We start from the raw sequence: 21,622 nt of genomic DNA on the forward strand, positions 1-21,622 counted from the left end.
AGCCGTCTGCAAGCCGACAAAAGGGGCTCCAGGACACACAGCCTGCTCATGCCCTGCTCTCAGACTTCCAGGCCCCGGCACTGTGAGAAAGTGTATTTCTGTATTTCTGTTGTCTGAGCTGGCCAGTCTGGTAGTTTTACAGCAGCCCGAGCAAGTGAATGCACCAACAGAAAGTTCACAGCCTGGAGGCTGGGACTTCAGCCCAGAAAAGCTCTGCAGGTCATCCTGGGAAATTCAAAAGGCAAGAAAACTTTTAGTACAATTCCTCTTTCTGCATCTCTCACAAGCGCCTGCTGGCAGGTTTGGGAGGTGGTGCTGGAGGCTGAGGCTGGGGTGAGGCCCAGCGAGGACCCTGGCGGCTCCCAGCCTAGAGGGAGCACCCTGGCTCTAGGTTTTAGAAAGTCTGGCAAATGTGGGGAGAGATTTATAGGTGTTTGGGGCCTGGTCTAACAGGCACTTTGCTAACTCCCTTGGGGCTCCTGCCTTCCTCCCCACTCCCTTCCCCGCACCCCCCAGACTCCCCCTTTATCTCTGCAAGATGGCTTGATTACCAGGAGTGTCTGAAGGCAGGGTTGCATCATGCAAATCCTGACTTGGTTTTGGTTTCGGTGCTTCTTTGGTGGGAAGGGTGCTGTGCTTTAGGAGGGTACACAGCTCTCAGGTGGCTAGGGTACTGGACAGAATGAAGGCCTCTGAAGATGTCCACGTCCTAATCTTCAAAATCTGTGTATACTCCTTCCTTGGCAAAGGGGACTTTCGTGTGTAATTACGTTGTGAAAGTGTCAGTCGCTTAGTCATGTCCGACTCTTTGTGACCCCATGGACTATAGCCTGCCAGGCTTTGCTGTCCATGGGATTCTCCAGGCAAGAACACCAGAGTGGGTTGAGTTAAGGGTCTTAAAATGGAATGATTACTTTGGATTATCGAGGTAGGCTTCCTTGGGGTAGGTCAATGAAATCACAAGGAGTTCTAGGAGGGAGGCAGGAGGGTCAGACTCAGAGAAGAGGTGGTCCCAGAAGCAGAGAGGGGTGTGTGTGTGTGTGTGTGTGTAAGAGAGAGAGGTTTGAAGATGCTACTCCACTGCTGTTTTTGAGGACCCAGGAGGAAGGGGTGACAAGCCAAGGAGTGCAGGCAACCTTCTGGAAGCTGGAAGAGGCAAGAAGTTGGATTCTCACGCGAGATCTCGCGAGATCCTGCACACTGCCCCTGCCTCACACATTCTGCAGAAGGGGTGACTTTTCTGAGTTACACAGGCAATCCCAAACTGGCTAGTTGGAAAGATATTCAGTTTCAAAACGTGAGTGTGGCCATCCCTTCCTGCCAGAGCTTAAAGTTATGCAATCACATAGACAGGGCTTTCAGTCCTGGGTCAGCCTTGGGTTAGCTGGATGATCTCCGAATCCTTGTCAGTGAAGTGGGCATGCAGATAGTACTTCTCTGATAGATCGTTGAGAGGTTAAGTGAGATAATATCGGGAAAGGTCCCAGTGCAGGGACCTGAAACAAAGTAAATACTGAACACCACTGTGGTGAATTGTAATTGATTGTAGTTAATGACTATGCCAAAGCCTTTGACTGTGTGGATCACAATAAACTGTGGAAAATACTGAAAGAGATGGGAATACGAGAACACCTGTCCTGCCCCTTGAGAAACCTATATGCAGGTCAGGAAGCAACAGTTAGAACTGGACGTGGAACAACAGACTGGTTCCAAATAGGAAAAGGAGTATGTCAAGGCTGTATATTGTCACCTGCTTATTTAACTTATATGCAGAGTATATCATGAGAAACGCTGGGCTGGAAGAAGCACAAGCTGGAATCAAGATTGCTGGGAGAAATATCAATCACCTCAGATATGCAGATGACACCACCCTTATGGCAGAAAGTGAAGAGGAACTAAAAAGCCTCTGGATGAAAGTGAAAGAGGAGAGTGAAAAAGTTGGCCTAAAGGTCAACATTCAGAAAATGAAGATCATGGCATTTGGTCCCATCACTTCATGGGAAATAGATGGGGAAACAGTGTAAACAGCGTCAGACTTTATCTTTTTCGGCTCCAATATCACTGCAGATGGTGATTGCAGCCAAGAAATTAAAAGATGCTTACTCCTTGGAAGGAAAGTTATGACCAACCTAGACAGCATATTAAAAAGCAGAGATATTACTTTGCCAACAAAGGTCTGTCTAGTCAAGGCTATGGTTTTTCCTGTGGTCATGTATGGATGTGAGAATTGGACTGTGAAGAAAGCTGAGCACTGAAGAATTGATGCTTTTGAACTGTGGTGTTGGAGAAGACTCTTGAGAGTCCCTTGTACTACAAGGAGATCCAACCAGTCCATCCTAAAGGAGATAAGTCCTGGGTGTTCACTGGAAGGACTGATGCTAAAGCTGGAACTCCAATACTTTGGCCACCTCATGCGAAGAGTTGACTCATTAGAAAAGACCCTGATGCTCAGAGGGATTGGAGTCAGGAGGAGAAGGGGGACAACAGAGGATGAGATGGCTGGATGGCATCACTGACTCCATGGACATGAGTTTGAGTGAACTCCAGGAGTTGGTGATGGACAGGGAGGCCTGGTGTGCTATAATTCACAGGGTCACAAAGAGTCGGACATGACTGAGCGACTGAACTGAACTGAACTAAATGTTATTAATTTCAATTAACAACAGTTGTTTACACCAGCCCTGGAATCTCCTGTTTCCAGGCTTCTCACGTATAATGGATCCAATACACAAATTCACCTATGTAAGGGATTCAGTCTATTTCAAGTCCTGCTAACAACATCTCTGCTTGAGATTCCTCAAGACTCTGTGAAAAGGAAAAGTTTTCCTTTTTATAACCTGAGTGCGTTTCTCCTAGCTTCCCAGTAATGAAACTTTTCCACACAGCCTGGGCCTCCAGCTGGGTGTGTGTATGTGTGGAGAGGGGTTGCTCACTGGACCTCAGCAGGGATATTCCCATCACCCCATACACCCCAAAACACACATGCAAGCTCAAACAGGGTGTGATGACCAAAAGGTCTTGCTCACAGGTCTTGGCCACCAAAGCTACTAGGTGGCATGTGCCCAAATCCTTACATAAGCTCTGCATTGCTGTAGGATGTGGCCATCAGGAAATCATTAGGCAGGTCATGTAAAGGTTTCCATGAAGGGGGAGGTTAAGCCTGCTAGGAATCGCTGCCAGGAGCCCCGAGGCAGTAGAGACAGAGGTGTTACAGACCTGAATTTGAGTTCCCTTACTCTCCTCCCCTCTGAACAGACTCATGAGGTGGAAGGTGCTACTGGGGCTCGTGTCCTTCCTCCTCCTCTGTCTCTATGGTCTTCCTTCTATGCTTTTGAGCCTTAAAGTCATCCCATGGATTCTTTTTTGCAAATTGAAAAAGCATAGCTTGCCTTGTAATAGGATATTTTGTTAAAGGGCTCCCTTCTCTCTCTGTGCTTTTAATATTCTTATTCTTTCTTTCTTTTTTATATCCTTTGGCCACACCCCCGTGGTGTATGGGAACTTAGTTCCCTGACCAGGTCTTGAACTTGTACCCCTTACACTGGCAACAGAGAGTCTTAACCAATGGACCACCAGGGAAGTCCTGATTCTGATTACTTAAAAAAAAAAAAATGCTTTTCTACTTCTTAAAAAATATGTAAATATAATAGAGGTTTGGTAAGGACCAGCTCCCAATATGTTGGAAAGACTACCACTTGACTCTTCCTTCATGCTAGCTAGCATTTTAAATATTTTCCATTCATAAATCACCTGCATTTCACTATGAATTCTGGGGTTTTGTTTGTTTTTCTGCTGGGCAGCTGTTTTTTTTTTTCCCCTCTTTCATCTCATGATCTCATCCTTTTATTTTCTTCTCTCAGTTACATTAATGTGTATTTCACTGCTTTGAATGTCATACTGTTAATGGAATAATTTTATACTGTTATAAAGATCATAGTGAGTAGTCTGTTAATCTTACATTTTTAAGAGTGGGAACATTTAAAGAATAAAAACAAGGCGTTGTGTATTTGTTGTTCTTAACAGAAATATTTGACTCCAACCGTCCTTGATACCATCAGTCTTTGAGTCCTATTTTATCTGGAAAATGAGCCTGTTTGTAGTATATACTTCATCAAGATCCTAAAGTTTGTAATATCAACTTATGGTATCAAAGTGGATATTAGACAGGCCTCGATGGTTGTATAGTAAGTCTCATTTTGTTTAATCTATTTCAACTAACCATCTTCCGCGATAAGCCCACAAGAACTCAAACACCTAACCTTCTGTTTTCTAATAGAGCTTTCTACACTCGCTGCATGCATGCTAAGTTGCTTCAGTCGCGTCTGACTCTTTGTGACCCTATGGAATGTAGCCCGTCAGGCTCCTCTGTCCATTGGATTCTCCAGGCAAGAATACTGGAGTGGATTGCCATTTCCTCCTGCAGGGGATCTTCCCAACCCAGGGATCGAACCTGCATCTCTTTGGTCTCCTGAACTGGCAGGGGGGTTCTTTACCACTAGTGCCACCTGGGAAGCCCAGGCTTATACAGTGCTGTGTGTCAATTATATCTCAATACAACTGGAAGAAAAAACTTATCTAAATAAAAGGAAGTGACAAGAAGGAAAAAAAGGAGAACAAAAGCTCCACAAGGCCAGGAGAGCTTTTGTTTATGAAATCAAAGCACACCGGATCCATGATCGAAGCATCACCTCCCGTGTGAACTGAAACCGCAGCTTCCCTCCAAAAGGCGCATCCAAAGTGGGTGACATCCAAAGTGGCTGGGGGTTGTGTCACCATCTTGCCTCTTAGATTTCTTCCTAGAGGCTCATCTGTTCCCATTTTTAAAGACACGGGATTTTTCCAAAGAAGCCAAACTTCATTCCCCCATAGAGGCTATCGAAAGAATTTGACATCATTTTGAGATTTTGGATTGCCTACCTACCTACAGGGGATGAACAAGTTGCCTTTGAGGCAAGTCTCCTCACAGTGTGCTGGGTTATCAGCCGCAAGGCTTGTCCCCAGCATCCAGCAGCCTCCCAGCCCCAAGGTCTCTTCTGTCCACTGAACAAACCAAGTGAGTCAGATGAAGATCTTCCAGCTGGGGCTGGACCCTCCCTCCCCAGAAAGATCCGGGCAGGATGTCAGGGCCATTCCAACCCAGGCATGACTCAGTTCTTCCATGGCCTCCCTTCCCGTTTTGCTTGGATAGGCTGGTAGGTTGGTCTTCTTTGTGAAAATATGCACCTCTTCCTGCTCCAATTTTAAGAGGGAAAATCCCTTTTAAGAGGAATATTTAGAAGATTCTGTCATGGAATTCTTGCCATTACCCCAACTATCTCTCCCCAGTTTGGTGTCTGGATGTTTCTCTCTTACCCCAATTTTCTTTTCATTTTTTGAGGCCACGCTTGTGGGATCTTAGTTCCCTGACCAGGGATCGAACCCAGGCCCTCAGCAGTGGAAGCGTGGAGTCGTAAGCGCTGGGTCACCAAGGAATTCCCCCCAATTTTCTGAATTTGGGGTTATGAATCTAAAATTAGAGTCCAGAACCCATCAGTGTTATCAACAGAACTTTGCAATTATTTCTTTCAAAGAAATATTTTTCCTGTTCAAATATTTTTTTTTTCATCACAAAATTAAGTATCAACGAGTGTTTCTGTTTCAATGTAAGGTCTTTAAAACATGAAAGGACAGTTCACTTTTAACCTTACTGTTGGTGTGATATAAATAGCTTTTTTTTCTTTCTGATGATTTTAAAAGCTTACACAAAGGTGCAAAATGCTGAAGGAGGCACCTTGCTTCAGAGAAAGAGAACAGACTGACCCGCATAACAAAAATACTCCGCAGGAAGCAGCCCATGGAGTCCCTGTTGATTTTCTCTTATGACTGTAACAATTGTTTTTCCTTAAAAAGAAGATAAAGAAAAGAAAAGGATAACCTACCTACAACATTAATGTCATTTTCAGAGTTCTAGGATAAATCCGGAACAGAGTCATTTTTAAAGAAAAGGAAATAGGTTCCATTCTGGCAGTGGATCCCCTCCACTGATTTGCGTATTTCTTGCCATGATAAGCTGTAGAAGCTGCCTTGAGTTCATTCGGCAGATGGAAAACAGCAAGAAAAGAGCTAAGCATTCATAAGGACCACCATCTGAGGTTTGATTTCCCATAGAGACAAGAGAGTCCAACACACATCCCACAGAGCATGCCCATCAAACTCTCCCCTTCCAGATGCGTGAGAACACATGCGTGGAATAACAACCCCCTCCCCCCTGCCACACACACAACAACTGTGTCCTGGGGAGCCCCTGGGCACACACAGTTACAACTCAGCATGCTACCAAGCCTTCAAGCTGCTACAGCCCCCAGCCAAGAAACTGCCAAAAAGATGCTCAAGCAGCAGTTCAAACAGTCCTGACCTCTGGTACCCATGACCACCCCCTGTGAGCCCTGGGAACTCAGAGGAGACCCTGTGATGATGAGGCTGCTGAAAAAGCCCCAGGCAGTCAGTCATTCAGCTCTCTGCCCATACTTATCCTCACTCTTCTTTTTCTCTGAAGACCATAAACCTCTTTGGGGAGGGTTCTGATAAGCCATGCTACCAGAAGTAATCATAGCAATGAGCAAAATTATGATGGGGACACTGTTCTAGCAGGACAATACTTTTTAAAATTATCTAATGTCCTCTTGGCTTTCTGGCTTAAAAAAAAAATGTTTTCCATCCTTTTGTTATAAGTGGACTACTGTGCTTAAGCCAAGCAGGCAACAGAAAGCCCTGACTTTAAAGCCATTTGGTGATAACACATCTGAACAGCCCAGGGTGGACCCACTGTTATCCACAGATAATTAACTGAAACTTGGGGTGACTTGCCACTGGGAGTTTCCACAGGCAGAGTCATTCTCATGGTCCCGCTTTAGCTGTGTCTTCTGTGTTTTCTAAGCCAGGGGCGGTTTGGATCTTCTCTCAATAAAATTCCGTGTTTTCGGTCAGAGGGACCTTGAATCCCTGCTTGGCCTCACAAAGACCTGCCACATGTGAGGTGTCCTCTCTCGTTTCTATAGGTCTGTTCTTTGATTCCTCTCTTGACTCTGAACGGCCGTAGCCTGTACTGTTTTCTGGTCCCTTCCTTATTTGAGATAGCAATGCACTTTCTGCCATGAATGTCAGAATTAGTCCCTTTTTAATGTGCTTTTCAAAATGTGATGGCACTAAATCCACTTAAGGAGCAGAGTCCCCCTCTCTGGATGGGCCAGCCCTATGGGGACATTTCCGAGTCTCTCTTCCATCTCCCAACCTGCAAACTCCAGCCCACCCAGTCCTTTTGCTTGAGTCAAGCAGGTGGTCTCACCACTAGAGCCCCCCCTCCTCGCACTTTCCGGCTCCCACCACCATGCATTGCCCATTCACGAAGCCACATCTCTCCTTATATTTGAAAATTCACCTTAAAGCCCACCACCTCTTCCAAGGAGACTCCCCTGATAAAATGGGGACGAAGAGCCCTCCAAAGCATGACTGACAAACTCCCAATAAACGAGAACACACACACACACACACACACACACACACACACACACACGCCCCACAACAAACAGAGACACTCACAAAGAGAGAGCATGACATATTCCCTACTTACAAGATGTATGCTCCTCTTAGGGCAAGGTGGTCAATTTTATACCAATACCCAATGAGTCATTTCAAAAAATGAGGTGTTTTTAACATTCCTGGGGGTTACTTGGTGAAACACGGCTGTGCGGTCTCTCTGCCACCAACCCTCCTCTTGCTTTAAATCTCTCTTCCTTTTCTTCTAAGCGTCTTAGATGCAGAGTTCCAAGGAACCACCTGGTGTGAGTGACATGGATGACACTCAAGGAAGCTGGTTCCTGCAATACCTCCTGGGTGGCACCTCGTGACTTGAGACGAGCCATCAGGAAGTTTTTTTTTTTTCCATCAGGAAGTTTTAATGACTCCGTGCCTGCATATTTCCTGGGCAAGCATGTCTGCTATATTGGGATGAGGAATCAAATCCCTCTAGAAAAGGTCCTGCTGAAAGATGGAGTGGGTGGGGGAGCGGGCAGGGTTCCTGACAAGACTCAAGGTCCAGCCTCAGATAAAGATGCCGTAGAGGATAAGGATGCTCTCTAAGGAGCAGTGGTCCTGAGGTCGTCCCATCAGGGGCAAAACCACACCTGCTTGCTCTCATCAATGCTGTCTCAGGGGTCAGTGTTGAGGCCACTTATTGGGGAGCTGAGGGACGTGTGGCATAAGAGAACCAGGACAAGGAGAAACACAGATGGAAAGGCAGTAGCTGGCGATTAGAACATGGCTTCAGACACCACGGCCACAGAAGCGGTCTAGCTACAAAGCCACGCGGTGCAATCTTGAAGCAAAACGTTATTGATTTTGTGGTTGTAAAAACGTACCTTCAACTGCAGAACTCAGTTTTATGACACCTTGAATAAAAACAAAAAGTCGCAGTTATAGAATGGACCCACATTACTTTGCCAGGCTTCGCACATTACACACATGCTTCAAATCTGGAGTTTTGTTGTTGTTGTTGTTGTTGGCTTTTTGAGAATTTAAGTAAACAAACATCAGCGTCAAAAACGAAGTAATTTTCAGTCATTGATTAAGCTTCATGAGTGTCTTCATCTCCCACTAGTATCACTTGCGAGCATTTTTCACTAAGTAAAGGATCGGCCATGTTTTTGGATGAAACAAAGGCCAAGTCTCAATAGCCTGACCGGCTATTTCTGTAGATAAGTCATACTGGATGAAGGACTGATAAAACTTAACTCAGAGGACATCAAGGCCTAGTATTTCCTACCTAAGCTTCGCACAGAGATCACCTGATAGGTGTTGGGACAGGTTTCTGCTGAAATATGTAACAAGTGCTTAGAAACTATGGTGTGATCTGGCAACTTCCTTCTCTGGGGTGGTTGGACCAGAGGCCATTTCTGGTCTCCTGTGTTTAGTGCTCCCATTCCCTGCAGATTAGTGGAGGGGCTGAGCTTGTCAAATTGTTCATGAAGCAAACAGATACTACCCTTGACTGGATATCCACGTGACTTTTTGGTGAACTGAAAGGTCAAAATACTAAACTAAAATAAATTAGACCTGGTCCAATAATTTGATTTTGAAAGTTCGTTTTCTTCCTTGTAAGTCGTAAGTATAAACAATATTTCCCAAACTCTGTGTGATAGCCATGATACCTTAGGCTGGAAAAAAAAAAAAAAGTCTGCAGTTTCACTGTGTGGAAAGTCTGGTTTTCTTTCAAATGGGAGGAGTCTCAAATGAAAAGTGGAAACAAACCGCTTTTCAATACTGGTAAACCAAACTGGTTATCAGCATGACCACCCACTGATTTTTAACAGATTCTATTCACAAAGAGACAAACTTGCTCTCTTTTATAACTTTCTGGAAAAAAAAAAACTTTAAGTTACCAGTTGAATTTCATCTTTCTGGTGGAACCAGTCATATCTGGTCAATGTTTAACAAGGGGAAAAATATGCCTGTATTATGTATGTATATTATGGGTTTTACCAATATATGTGATGTGTAGTACACAATCTACATATAATAATAAAATATACAGTCTTATTTATTGCAGCTTCCATGCAGCCAACAGATTCTCACAGAAGACTTTTGCTGATTTGGACCAAACCGTGGGATTCACAGCCAGCAAATCAATCATGATTTGACAAAAATAATGCTCTGAATTGCATCCCAATTTGTTCTTTTCCCAGTAAATTCATTATCATTATATCTTTTATGTGATCTCTTGAACTATTAAACTGTTCAAGTTTTATAGAAATTATTTTGATTAAGTTAAAACTCTTTCGATGTCAACACTATGAAAACACTCCCACTGTGGCCTATTTCAAGCTTCCAGCTTTGATGTCACTGGACATGGCTATGGGAAGAGATGAATGATAGCAAAACCATCATGTAGTAAATATTTCACCGCACAAGGATAGCAGATGTAAAGAACCCCAAAAGCATGGATAGTAAAATGTAGTCAAACAATCAGGAAGTAAAGATTTTAAGGTATTTATCACCTTTGTTTTAATATAATAATAATTGCATGTTTGTAATCATGGGTGTGTGTAATAATGGGTTTACCAAATTCCCCAAAATGTAACAGTTGGCTCTTGCAACCTGGTATGAACCAGGTCTGACACATCATGACCGTAACTGATGTTTCTTTTTCCTCATGCCTGGAGAAGAGAATCTTGACCTTCAGAATACTTTGAGTTATTCACAAAAGGAGTTATAATTTAACTGAACAAGCCAAATATGAATAAAGTGAGCATTTACCATGATTTTGCCCATAATTTCACAACCTCTTAAACCTGTCATATGCAAAAAGATACTCTATATAGATCACCTTGGAAATAACAGTCATTGAGCACCAACTAGCAGCACACGCTAAATGGACTTGGTCATCTTTTGGTCAGGCAACCATTCCAAGAGGTATGAGTCATTGGCATAGTAAGCGATGATTCTGTCTTTTTTGAACCGTAGAAGCTTTATGCAGGAAACCATCAGAATATTGTTGTTGTGTTTTTTTTTACCCGTGTTTATTTTTGTGCATAACCATGGGTGTCAGCAACTGTCACTCAAGTGAAAGGACATCAGGGTGACCTAATCAGTGTGTGGAAACAGACTTGATGCAAAGAAAGCAAGGAAGTCTAAAGAATTTCTTATGGGAGATGTGGGTGGTGGTGGATGAGAGCTCAGGAATGTATTTATAGAGTGAGGGGGAAAAGATCTATTAAAAAACAAAAGTCTGACTTTAGAGCTCTAATTATAAACATAATTTTAAGTAGACACATGAGTTATTTGTTCCTCCATGTGAATTTCCCTTATGTTTTTTAAACCCCAAGTCCAGCTTTCCCCTATAGCAAGATAGGCTTTCATACTGCAAGGTAGTAACTACGTTATAGTGAAAATCTAGAATTGGCTAAATCTGGTTAGGGTACTAATATTAACATTATACAAAATCTTATAGAATGAAAAGATATTTCCTTTATCTTAAAATAGAAATATTTAAAAAAACATGAATATTTAAGAAATGATTGATGGTGCTGAAAAGCTACACGTAGCACTGCTGACTTCTAGGACACACAACAGACATTATCTGGTGACTGGCTGATGCTGACATTGCCTGGAATTAAGGGTAAGCCATAACACATACATAAATATATATACACACATGAACACTCCCGTCCTCCACCACATTTAATTCTTCATAGTCTTCCAAAATGTTTTTTCCACCTAATGACTCACCTCAATTGATCTAAAGTAATTCTTAGGAGAAAAGTGTCAGGTTAAAATAATTCATGCTAAAGTGTGAATGACTGGGGCTCACTAAAACCCTCCAATGACATCTCATTGTTTTTGAAATACTAGTTGAATTTTTAGCCCTGGCCATTGAGGCCTATGGGATGTATTCCTGCTTATTTTCTTACTACTTTTACTTCATTTCAGGCAACTTCCTCCCTCACTCAAATGTTTTAACCACTTCATTTTTCTCTTTGTGCTTTGCAGAGATAATTCCTTTTGGCCCCCTGCTCTACCCTCCCGGCACCTGCTGCTCCCTCCCTCCCAAACCACTGGATCTCCCCACAGCTAACTCTTTCTCTTCATTCAACTGTTACTTCAAATGTCACTTTCTCAAAGTCCTTCCTTGATTACTGTACTTAGAGCAGACCCAGTAAGAACTCACTGGCCTGTTTCTCTCTCTCTTTTTCAGAGACATCACTCTGCTGACAAAGGTCTGTCTAGTCAAAGCTATATTTTTTCCAGTAGTCATGTATGAATGTGAAAGTTGGACCATAAAAAAGGCTGAGCACCAAAGAATTGATGCTTTCGAACTATGGTGCTGGAGAAGACTCTTAAGAGATGCTTGGACAGCAAGGAGATCAAACCAGTCAATCCTAAAGGAAATCAACCCTGAATATTCATTGGAAAGACTGTTGCTGAAGCTGAAGCTCCAATACATGGCCATCTGATGTGAAGAGCCGACTCATTAGAAAAGACCCTGATGCTGGGAAAGATTGAAGGCAGGAGGAGGAGAAGGGGACAACAGAGGATGAGATGGTTGGATGGTGTCACTGACTCAATGGACAAGAATTTGAACAAGCTCTGGGACATAGTGGAAGACAGGAAAGTCTGGCATGTTACAGTCCATGGGGTTGCAAAGAGCTGGACACAATTTAGGGACTCAACAACAACAAAATTACTACTAAAATTATCTTTTTGGTTTATTATTTGGTTCTTTGTTCTGGGGTGTCTTCCTCATTACAACCCCAGCAGAAAGAGAGCAGGAATCTGGTCTTGCTTGCTTGCTGCTGTAACTCCGTTAACTAGAACAGTGCCTGGCATACAGTAAGTACTTAAAATATTTATCAAATGAAAAAGCGATCGTTCCCAAGTGTTTCCAGGTGTCAGAAAAGAAAATTTGATCTGTCCTAGCAAGTATAATTCAATAGTGGATATCACTGAGCAGAATACTAGATTTTATTATTTTGACCAATGACTATTTCTATTCAGAGACTGGTCTTCATGGAGGTTAGTGAACACTGATGTGTGGAGTGAAGATACATAAGTTACAGCAGAGATTTAGGCTTCAGGATTATAATGTTAGAAAGTCCCAAAGAAGTAAGTTTATCAGTGTTAGGACTAGGGTTGGAAAACAGATTGTGCTCTAAGTAGACTTCAAGGAATATTAGCTTATTGATTTTATATCCAAATGTCTCTAGAATCTGTAGTTTCTTGCCTTTACTGTCATTGTGCTCAGTCGTGTTCGACTCTTTGAGACCCCATGGACTGTAGCCCCCCCAGGCTCCTCTGTCCATGGGATTTCCCAGGCGAGAATACCGGAGCGGGTAACCTTTCCCTTCTCCAGGGGATCTTCCCAACCCAGGGACTGAACCCAGGTCTCGCACCTTGCAGGTGGATTTTTTACCATATGAGCCACCAGGGAAGTCCAACCCTGGGCCAAATTGTCACAGTAATGTTCACATAAATCTGTATGATAAGGTATATATAGAGAAAGAGGAACTAAGAAAGAACCATTCGGTTTTTAATAATCTCCTTCCAATGTACTCTCATACTGCAGCTGGAACAATCTTTTCAAAAGGCAAGTCCAATTATGTGATATCCCTTACCTTTGAAAAGTCTTCAGTGGTGCTTCATTATTTTTAAGATGAAAGCCTTTATTTGAAAGCCTTAATATGATTTGCAAAGCCCTGCATGATGTCACCCAGAGTGGAATAAAAATGGTCACAAATCCTTCGTACATCTCCCATAGAGAGATGTGGGTTATGTCCCCTTTTCTTGAATGAGGGCAGCCCTGAGACTGCTTTGATGATTAAAGTACAGCGTCAGTGATGCCCGCCTCATGTTTGTGCCCAGGCTTTATGAAACAGGCGGCCTCTTTTTTTCTGTCTCTTGGAGCCCTCCCTCTGGAAACCCTGACATACCAAGTTGGAAGCCCTTGGACTGCCCTGATGGAAAGACCAGGTGGAGACATTCTGGCAAACAACATCCAGCGAGGGAAGAAGCTAGAAGGCCTTGAGAAGACTGCTGGTGACAGCTCGGAGGACAGGGGAAAACGGCCACTGTCCCTCCCAGATTGGGAGACTTCAGGAAGCACACTCTTCTGATGTTGAAACAGAACGCTTGGCAACACTGTCCCCTGCAGTAACGTGAAAACTACAAATATTCCTGATGAATTTATAGATTTTAGTAAGATTTCCCGGTAGAATGCTTAAAATGCCAGTTGGTTCTTTAAAACGTGTCATATGATAAAATATAGATAAAGATGTTTTTTTTTTAAGGACCTGTTCAGTTTTCAAGCGAAATTTAGAAAAAAATAGAGCTAGTACTTGTTGGTTTAAAAAAGATGAAAGGATTTCACATTCCTAATCTTTTCAAAGGCAGAAGTCTCTCAACCTAGAAATTGATACTGGAGAACATCTCAAGGGGGTGGCCAGAAGAACCTTTTTTATAACTTCAGAAAGACTTAAGTATATGCCTCACAAAGCTTCTAAAAGAGACACAAATGCTTCTGAGGATCCTCAGGGTGGGGTCCCCACAGCACCCCGACTGAGCCCAGGCCAAAGCAGGGACTGTCTTGAGGAGAATTGAGGATATATGTTTTGTCTAACAGGCTGAAGTCTAATAAGATTCATAGGAAGGAAGTCTAATAAGATTTATAACTTAGAAGGTGAAACCAAGCATTTTCAGGGTGGTGGCCAGAACTGCTGAGAGTCTGGGAGCAGGACTGGGCCCCCCAAGTTAAGGAACAAGCAGTATGTGGATTTCAGAACTGCTGGATGCCAGTGATGGCTCTGTGCCTCTTGTTCCCCCACTGTTTGAATGAACATGCTCAATGCATTGATCTCACCCCTGTGTTATTTATCTCACCTCTGTGTTATCAGTATATGCTGGGTATATGTGTGTGTGTGTGTGTGTGTGTGTGTGTGTGTGTGGTGGGGCTATGATATACTTAACATTTCAGTTCACAAGTCTTTACATTGAGAGAAACTGTATCAGAGAACTACATCAAAGGTGCCTTATCAGCACTTGACCCTTACTTATTTTATTATTTTTTAAAAACTAATTTATGTATTTATTTACTGCCTGCACCCCAAGGCGTGTGGGATCTTAGTTCCATGACCAGGAATTGAACTCGAGACTCCGGCATTGAAAGCACAGAATTTTAATCACTGGACCACTAGGGAAGTCCCTTGATCATTATTTAGATGGTCAGAATCTGGACCTCAAACTTGAACTTCATGCCCTAAGGAGATGACATTTCTGGACGGCTTTAGGAATAAGGATATTTTGCATACAGGGGAATGTAAAGAGTTTGTGTCTGATGGTGAACCATGGCTGACTAAAGATGACCACAAATTATTTGAAAGGGTTCACGTTGAGAACACTTGTTTACCTTGACCCAGGTGGGTCCTGTGACTGTTCTGACCAATATAATACCTTTGAAATGATGCTGTCTGGCCAGACCTTAATACTTCCTGTCTCCTGGGCACTCTCTCTGGGAGCCCTGAGCTGCCACGTCAGATGCCTTGAAGCTGCAGTATTGCAGGGGCCACTTATGGGTGCTCAACAGCCTCAGCTGAGCACACTCTTCCAGACACTGAAACCAAGGCAGCAGCCTTAGTCGTTCATTTGTGTCTGACTCTGTGACTCCATGAACTGTAGCCATCCAGGCTCCTCTATCCCTGGGATGCTCCAGGGAAGAATCCTGGAGTGGAATGCCATCCCCTTCTCCAGAGGATCTTCCTGACCCAGGGATCGAACCCATGTCTCCTGCATTGCAGGCAGATTCTTTACCACCTGAGCTACAAGGAAGATCCTGAAACCAAGGTACCAGTTGAATAATTCCATCCTGAATCTCCTAGACAGCCCAACCTCCAGTTGAATGTGAAACAGAAGAATCACCCAGGTGAACCCCATGTAAGTTCATGTCCCATAAGATTGAAGGATAAAAATAAAGGGGTTGTTTATCAGCTCCTTTGCTATACTTTGCAGTCATAGCAACAGGTAACTGAACTTGAGCTCCAATTCTCTGACCTTACCTGGCATCTCAGCCCCTAATAATCTGTACTCTGGTCATACCACCCTTCCAGTCCTTTTAATATTAACATGTGCATTCCCTCACTTTTCTTGATCTTCCAGCTTTTAGCTTATGACGATTTTCTCAGGGAGGTTCACCCTGACCCTTTAAAATTAGTTCCTTTGTTACAGCAGATTCTCCTGCAAGAACTGTGTTCCTTTTGGAGCAGTTATCTCTGTGATTATTTCATGAATGCCAGCCTCCACTTCTAGACTGTGAGCAAGCCTCTTTGATCATCACTGATTTTCAGAGTCCAGTAGTGTGTCTACACATAAGTACTGAATAAATATTTAAGCAGATGAACTTAGAATTATTTGATGCAGCAGATAAGGACTCTCTCTTCACCAGCGCCTTTAATAACTGTGTCAGTATTCTTCCTGAAAGATGATGCTGTGAAAGTGCTGCACTCAATATGCCAGCAAATTTGGAAAACTCAGCAGTGGCCACAGGACTGGAAAAGGTCAGTTTTCATTCCAGTCCCAAAGAAAGGCAAGGCCAAAGAATGCTCAAACTACTGCACAATAGTACTCATCTCACAAGCTAGTAATGCTTAAAATTCTCCAAGCCAGGCTTTCAGCAATATGTGAACCATGAAATTCCAGATGTTCAAGCTGGTTTTAAAAAAGGCAGAGGAACCAGAGATCAAATTGCCAATATCCGCTGGATCATCGAAAAAGCAAGAAGAGTTCCAGAAAAACATCTATTCCTGCTTTATTGACTAGGCCAAAGCGTTTGACTGTGTGGATCACAAGAAACTGTGGAAAATCCTAAAAGAGATGGGAATACCAGACCACCTGACCTGTCTCTTTAGAAACCTGTATGCAGGTCAGGAAGCAACAGTTAGAACTGGACATGGAACAACAGACTGGTTCCAAATAGGAAAAGAAGTACGTCAAGGCTGTATATTGTCACCCTGCTTATTTAACTTATATGCAGAGTACATCATGAGAAACGCTGGGCTGGATGAAGCACAAGCTGGAATCAAGATTGCCAGGAGAAATGTCAATAACTTCGGATATACAGATGACACCACCCTTACGGCAGAAAGTGAAGAAGAACTAAAGAGCCTCTTGATGAAAGTGAAAGAGGAGAGTGAAAAAGTTGGCTTAAAGCTCAACATTCAGAAAACGAAGACCATGGCATCCGGTTCCATCACCTCATGACAAATAGATGGGGAAACAGTGGAAACAGTGGCTGACTTTATTTTTCTGGGCTCCAACATTACTGCAGATGGTGATTGCAGCCGTGAAATTAAAAGATGCTTACTCCTTGGAAGGAAAGTTATGACCAACCTAGACAACATATTAAAAAGCAGACACATTACTTTGTCAACACAGGTCCATCTAGTCAAGGCTGTGGTTTTTCCAGTAGTCATATATGGATGTGAGAGTTGGACTATAAAGAAAGCTGAGCGCTGAAGAATTGATGCTTTTGAACTGTGGTGTTGGAGAAGACTCTTGAGAGTCCCTTGGACTGCAAGGAGATCCAACCAGTCCATCCTAAAGGAGATCAGTCCTGGATGTTCATTGGAGGGACTGATGTTGAAGCGGAAACTCCCATACTTTGGCCACCTGATGCAAAGAGCTGACTCACTTGAAAAGACCCTGATGCAGGGAAAGATTGAGGGCAGGAGGAGAAGGGGATGACAGAGGATGAGATGGCTGGATGGCATCACTGACTCAATGGACGTGAGTCTGAGTGAACTCCGGGAGTTGGTGATGGACAGAGAGGCCTGGCATGCTGCAGTTCATAGGGTCACAAAAAGTCAGACACAACTGAGCGACTGAACTGAATTGATTCTTTCTCATACATTGTGGACTTCTGGATTCAAAGCCATTGTAACTGGGGAAAACTAAGTCACTTTAGTTGTGTCCAACCCTTCTTGACCCTATGGACTGTAGCCTGTCTGGCTCTTCTGTCCATAGGCATTCTCCAGCAAGAATACTGGAGTGGGTTGCCATGCCTTCCTCCAGGGGATCTTCCCAACCCAAGATCTAACCCACATCTCTTATGTCTCCTGCGCTTGCAGGCGGGTTCTTTACTACTAGTGCCACCTGGGAAGCCCAGTGTGACTTAACATCTGTCTGTGACAGCAGCTCAGCACAAATAAAGTTGCTGAAATTCCTTTTGGTCATCTCTGTGCAAAGAAAAGGAAGTTGAAGATTGGTTCTGGGCGTGTGTGGGCATAGGAGAGCAGAGGAAAAGAAAACAGACAATCAGTGTTCTCACATTTATGTCTTGGCTGGAAATTGGGGAGCTCTCCTGAGAATCGAAAGGATGGTAACTCAGCTTTCTAAATGATTTCTAAATTTAAGTTTTGAAATAATTTCTTACTGGATTGTGAGTTCTTCTCTGCTTTACCCTTTCATCCAAAACTGTGGCTGGAAAAATAATGGGAGGGCTGATGTCTGGGTGAAAGATTCTATATCTTCTATTACCTCTGCTTGCAAGACTATTTTCTGAATATCTAGTTTGCAGTCTACTGTTTTTTTCTTTTTTAAAATGTATTTCCCTACTTATTGAGTCTTGTGCATGTGGGAAATAGATGGATCCATTGGAAACTGTCTTTCTTAAAAATCTTCTGCTGTTTCCTTAAGTCCTTTGTCATTTTTGCTGTATGTGAAATAAGATCCTTATAAATGTCCTTAAAACGTCTATTTCATAATTTTAAAAGGCTTTTCCTTTGCCTTGTACAGTTCTCTTAACAGCAGTCCTCAAATGGGCTGGTGTACAATAAACTTTTTTAGTTTTATTTTTGATTGTTTAATGTTAGCTGAACTGCACAGCTTGTAGGACCTTTGTTCCTGGACTAGGGATCAAACCGGATCCACAGCAGTGAAAGCCCAAGTCTTAACCACTGGATTGCCAGGGAATTCCCTTCAGTTTCTCTCTTTATTTCATATTGGAGTTCCCCAATGGTTTCGCTGGTAAAGAGTCCACCTGCAATGCAGGAGACGTAGGTTCCATTCCTGAGTGGGGAAGATCCTCTGGAGGAGGAAAGGGAAATCCACTCTAGTATTCTTGCCTGAAAAAGCCCTTGGACAGAGGAACCTGGCAGGCTATAGTTCAAAGGGTCTCAAAGTGTTGGACAGGACTGAGTACTCCAAAAGATAGTCAATTAACAATGCTGTCAGTTTCAGGTGGACAGCAAACAGACTCAGCCATACATATACATGCATCATTCTCTCCCAAACTCCCCTCCTATCCAGGCTGCCACATAACATTGAGCAGAGTTCCCTATGCTGCATACCTACTATATATATTTTTTTAACGAGAGTTTAGTAGGGCTCCGATAAACTGCCAACATCCATTGGATCATCAAAAAAGCTAGAGAATTCCAGAAAAACATCTACTTCTGTTTTACTGACTATGCCAAAGCCTTTGACTGTGTGGATCACAACAAACTGGAAAATTCTTAAAGAGATGGGTCAGACCAGCTGACCTGTCTCCTGAGAAATCTGTATTCAGGTCAAGAAGCAACAGTTAGAACTGGACATGGAACAACAGACTGGTTCCAAATCTGGAAAGGAGTATGTCAAAGCTGTATACTGTTACCCTGCTTATTTAACTTATATGCAGAGTACATCATGAGAAATGCTGGGCTGGAAGAAGCACAGGCTGGAATCAAGATTGCCAGAGGAAATATCAATAACCTCAGATATGCAGATGACACTACACTTAGGGCAGAAAGTGAAGAGGAATTAAAAAGCCTCTTGATGAACGTGAAAGAGGAGAGTGAAAAAGTTGGCTTAAAGCTCTACATTCAGAAAACGAAGATCATGGCATCTGGTTCCATCACTTCATGGCAAATAGGTGGTGAAACAATGGAAACAGTGACAGACTTTATTTTGGGGGGCTCCAAAATCACTGCAGATGGTGATTGCAGCCTTGAAATTAAAAGACACTTGCTCCTTGGAATAAATATGACCAACCTAGACAGCATATTAAAAAGCAGAGACATTACTTTGCCAACAAAGGTCTGTCTAGTCAAGGCTATGGTTTTTCCAGTAGTCATGTATGGATGTGAGAGTTGGACTATAAAGAAAGCTAAGTGCCGAAGAATTGATGCTTTTGAACTGTGTTGTTGGAGAAGATTCTTGAGAGTCCCTTGGATTGCAAGGAGATCCAACCAGTCAATCCAAAAGGAAATCAGCCCTGAATATTCATTGGAAGGACTGATGCTGAAGTTGAAACTTCAGTACTTTGGTCACCTGATGTGAAGAACTGACATCGGAAAAGACCCTGATGCTGGGAAAGGCTGAAAGCCAGAGAAGGGGACGACAGAGGATGAGATGGCTGGATGGCATCACCGACTCAATGGACATGAGTTTGAGTGCGTTCTGGGAGTTGGTGATGGACAGGGAGCCTGGCGTGCTGCAGTCCATGGCGTCTCAAAGAGTAGGACACGACTGAGCGACAGAACTGAAAACTGAATCAGATTTCCACGTATACATACTACTCATAATATAATTTAAAAGAAAACACTTCCTAAATGGCAGGGCTACTATGTAGACAGACATATTCCTCATCATCTGAGCGGGTCCACAAACTCTGGGACGTCGCCCATGTCCACGGTTCTGATTTGTATCCCCATCCCTGCGCGCACAATACTGTACTTGTCCCTTTTGAACATGTAACAGATTAAAGAGCTGGGCAGGAGGCAGATGCAGAAACACCTTTGATCTCTCATCCTTGGGGGTTAAGGGAGGGCAGACACCTGGCGGCTGCTGAGCCGGAAACAAAACACAGGCGGGACTGGAATTACCTTCAAGGGAGCCGCAGCTCCGCGGAGGAGGCAGCTGGACGCCCCGCGTGGGCGCGAGGGGAGGTGGGCCAGTGTTGGGCTGAGGACGCTAGAGCCCCAGCGAGGTGAAATCCGGCTAGCCGGGGGCTGCTTACATTCCTTAGGCAGAGGATTGGGAAGATCAGGCAGCTGCATTGAGCAAAAAATTGAAGTCATTCTTTTGCAAATAGTATTGCAAAACGTTCAGCTGTGCGCAATTGCTGAAAGACAATTTTGATGGCAATTCAGGAAGCTTTCAAAGAAAGGATGTTTTTCAACTTTTTTTTTTTCTCTCCTTAGCGAAACTCTCTTTATTAGGGATTTCACCTTTGCAACAGGATGCTGTGAAGGGTCTTAGCCAAAACAGGATCTGGAGCATTTCCTGTGATCTTTGGTGAAATCGCATTGCCCCCTGGCGTTTGCGTGCTGTTCTACAGCTTCATGCTGAAAGCCCAGAGAATGCCAATCAAGTCGTTCAAGGAGGCTGCTTCCAGTCTTTCCCGTGGTCCGAGAACATAGAGTGGTTTGACAAGACAAGGAATGAAAATTTAAAATTCAGATTCTTAGGACTTCCCTGGTGGTCCAGTGGCTAAGACTCTGTGCTTCTACTGCAGGAGGCCGGGGTTTGGTCCCTGGTCAGGGAACTAAATCCCACATGCTGCAATTAAGACCAGCGCAGCCAAACAAATAGCTAAATAAAAAAAAATAAAATTCAGATTCTTTTCTTCTGTACCCTCTGCAGCATCTTCTGAGATTTGCAAGTGGCTCTTGAAAGAAATTTATCAGATGATAATCCGCCCCCTTTTTTTTTTTTTGGTATATAAGTTTTCATGGGAGTGACTGTTTCACACGCATTTTTTTCAGAACAAACTCAAATATCTCCTGTGTTGTAAAACCTTTCCTGGAATCTGCTCCCTGTTTTGTACAAACCTGAACTTTCCCACCTTTCTGCCGTCATGTTTCTTTCTCTGATAGAAACTTGGAATCGAGGATTGCACCTGATTTGTTTGTATCCACCGTGACCAGCAAGGTGCCTGGCAGCCAGTATATGTCAACAAAAAGTGTGTTGTTTGTTGGTTGCATGTAACAATGCTGCTCACAAAAGGATCAACTACACTTCCTAATCAACAGCAACTGAATATCACTATGCCCGCAGAGTTGGAGGAAGGAGAACGGTCCTTGCACAGGCACAGCGTCCAATTATGGAGGAGAATGGTTAGAAT

At 43.3% G+C, this 21,622-nt stretch overlaps 1 protein-coding gene across 8 annotated transcripts in view; it reads right to left on the reverse strand.

Moving 5' to 3' along the window:
* Positions 1–21,622, reverse strand: part of DLGAP1 (DLG associated protein 1) — a 791,550-nt gene that overhangs the window by 84,065 nt on the left and 685,863 nt on the right. For 3 of the 8 annotated variants that reach the window (XM_069568350.1, XM_069568352.1, XM_069568353.1), the window contains one exon: positions 8,397–8,426. The exons of the other annotated variants lie outside the window; for them this stretch is intronic. In XM_069568350.1, coding sequence (XP_069424451.1) covers positions 8,397–8,426 — 30 coding nt within the window. The remainder of the gene's footprint in view (positions 1–8,396; positions 8,427–21,622) is intronic. 8 annotated transcript variants of the gene reach the window in all.

Source organism: Ovis canadensis, chromosome 23, assembly GCF_042477335.2.
Source record: "Ovis canadensis isolate MfBH-ARS-UI-01 breed Bighorn chromosome 23, ARS-UI_OviCan_v2, whole genome shotgun sequence".
In the NCBI taxonomy this organism is placed as follows: domain Eukaryota; kingdom Metazoa; phylum Chordata; class Mammalia; order Artiodactyla; family Bovidae; genus Ovis; species Ovis canadensis.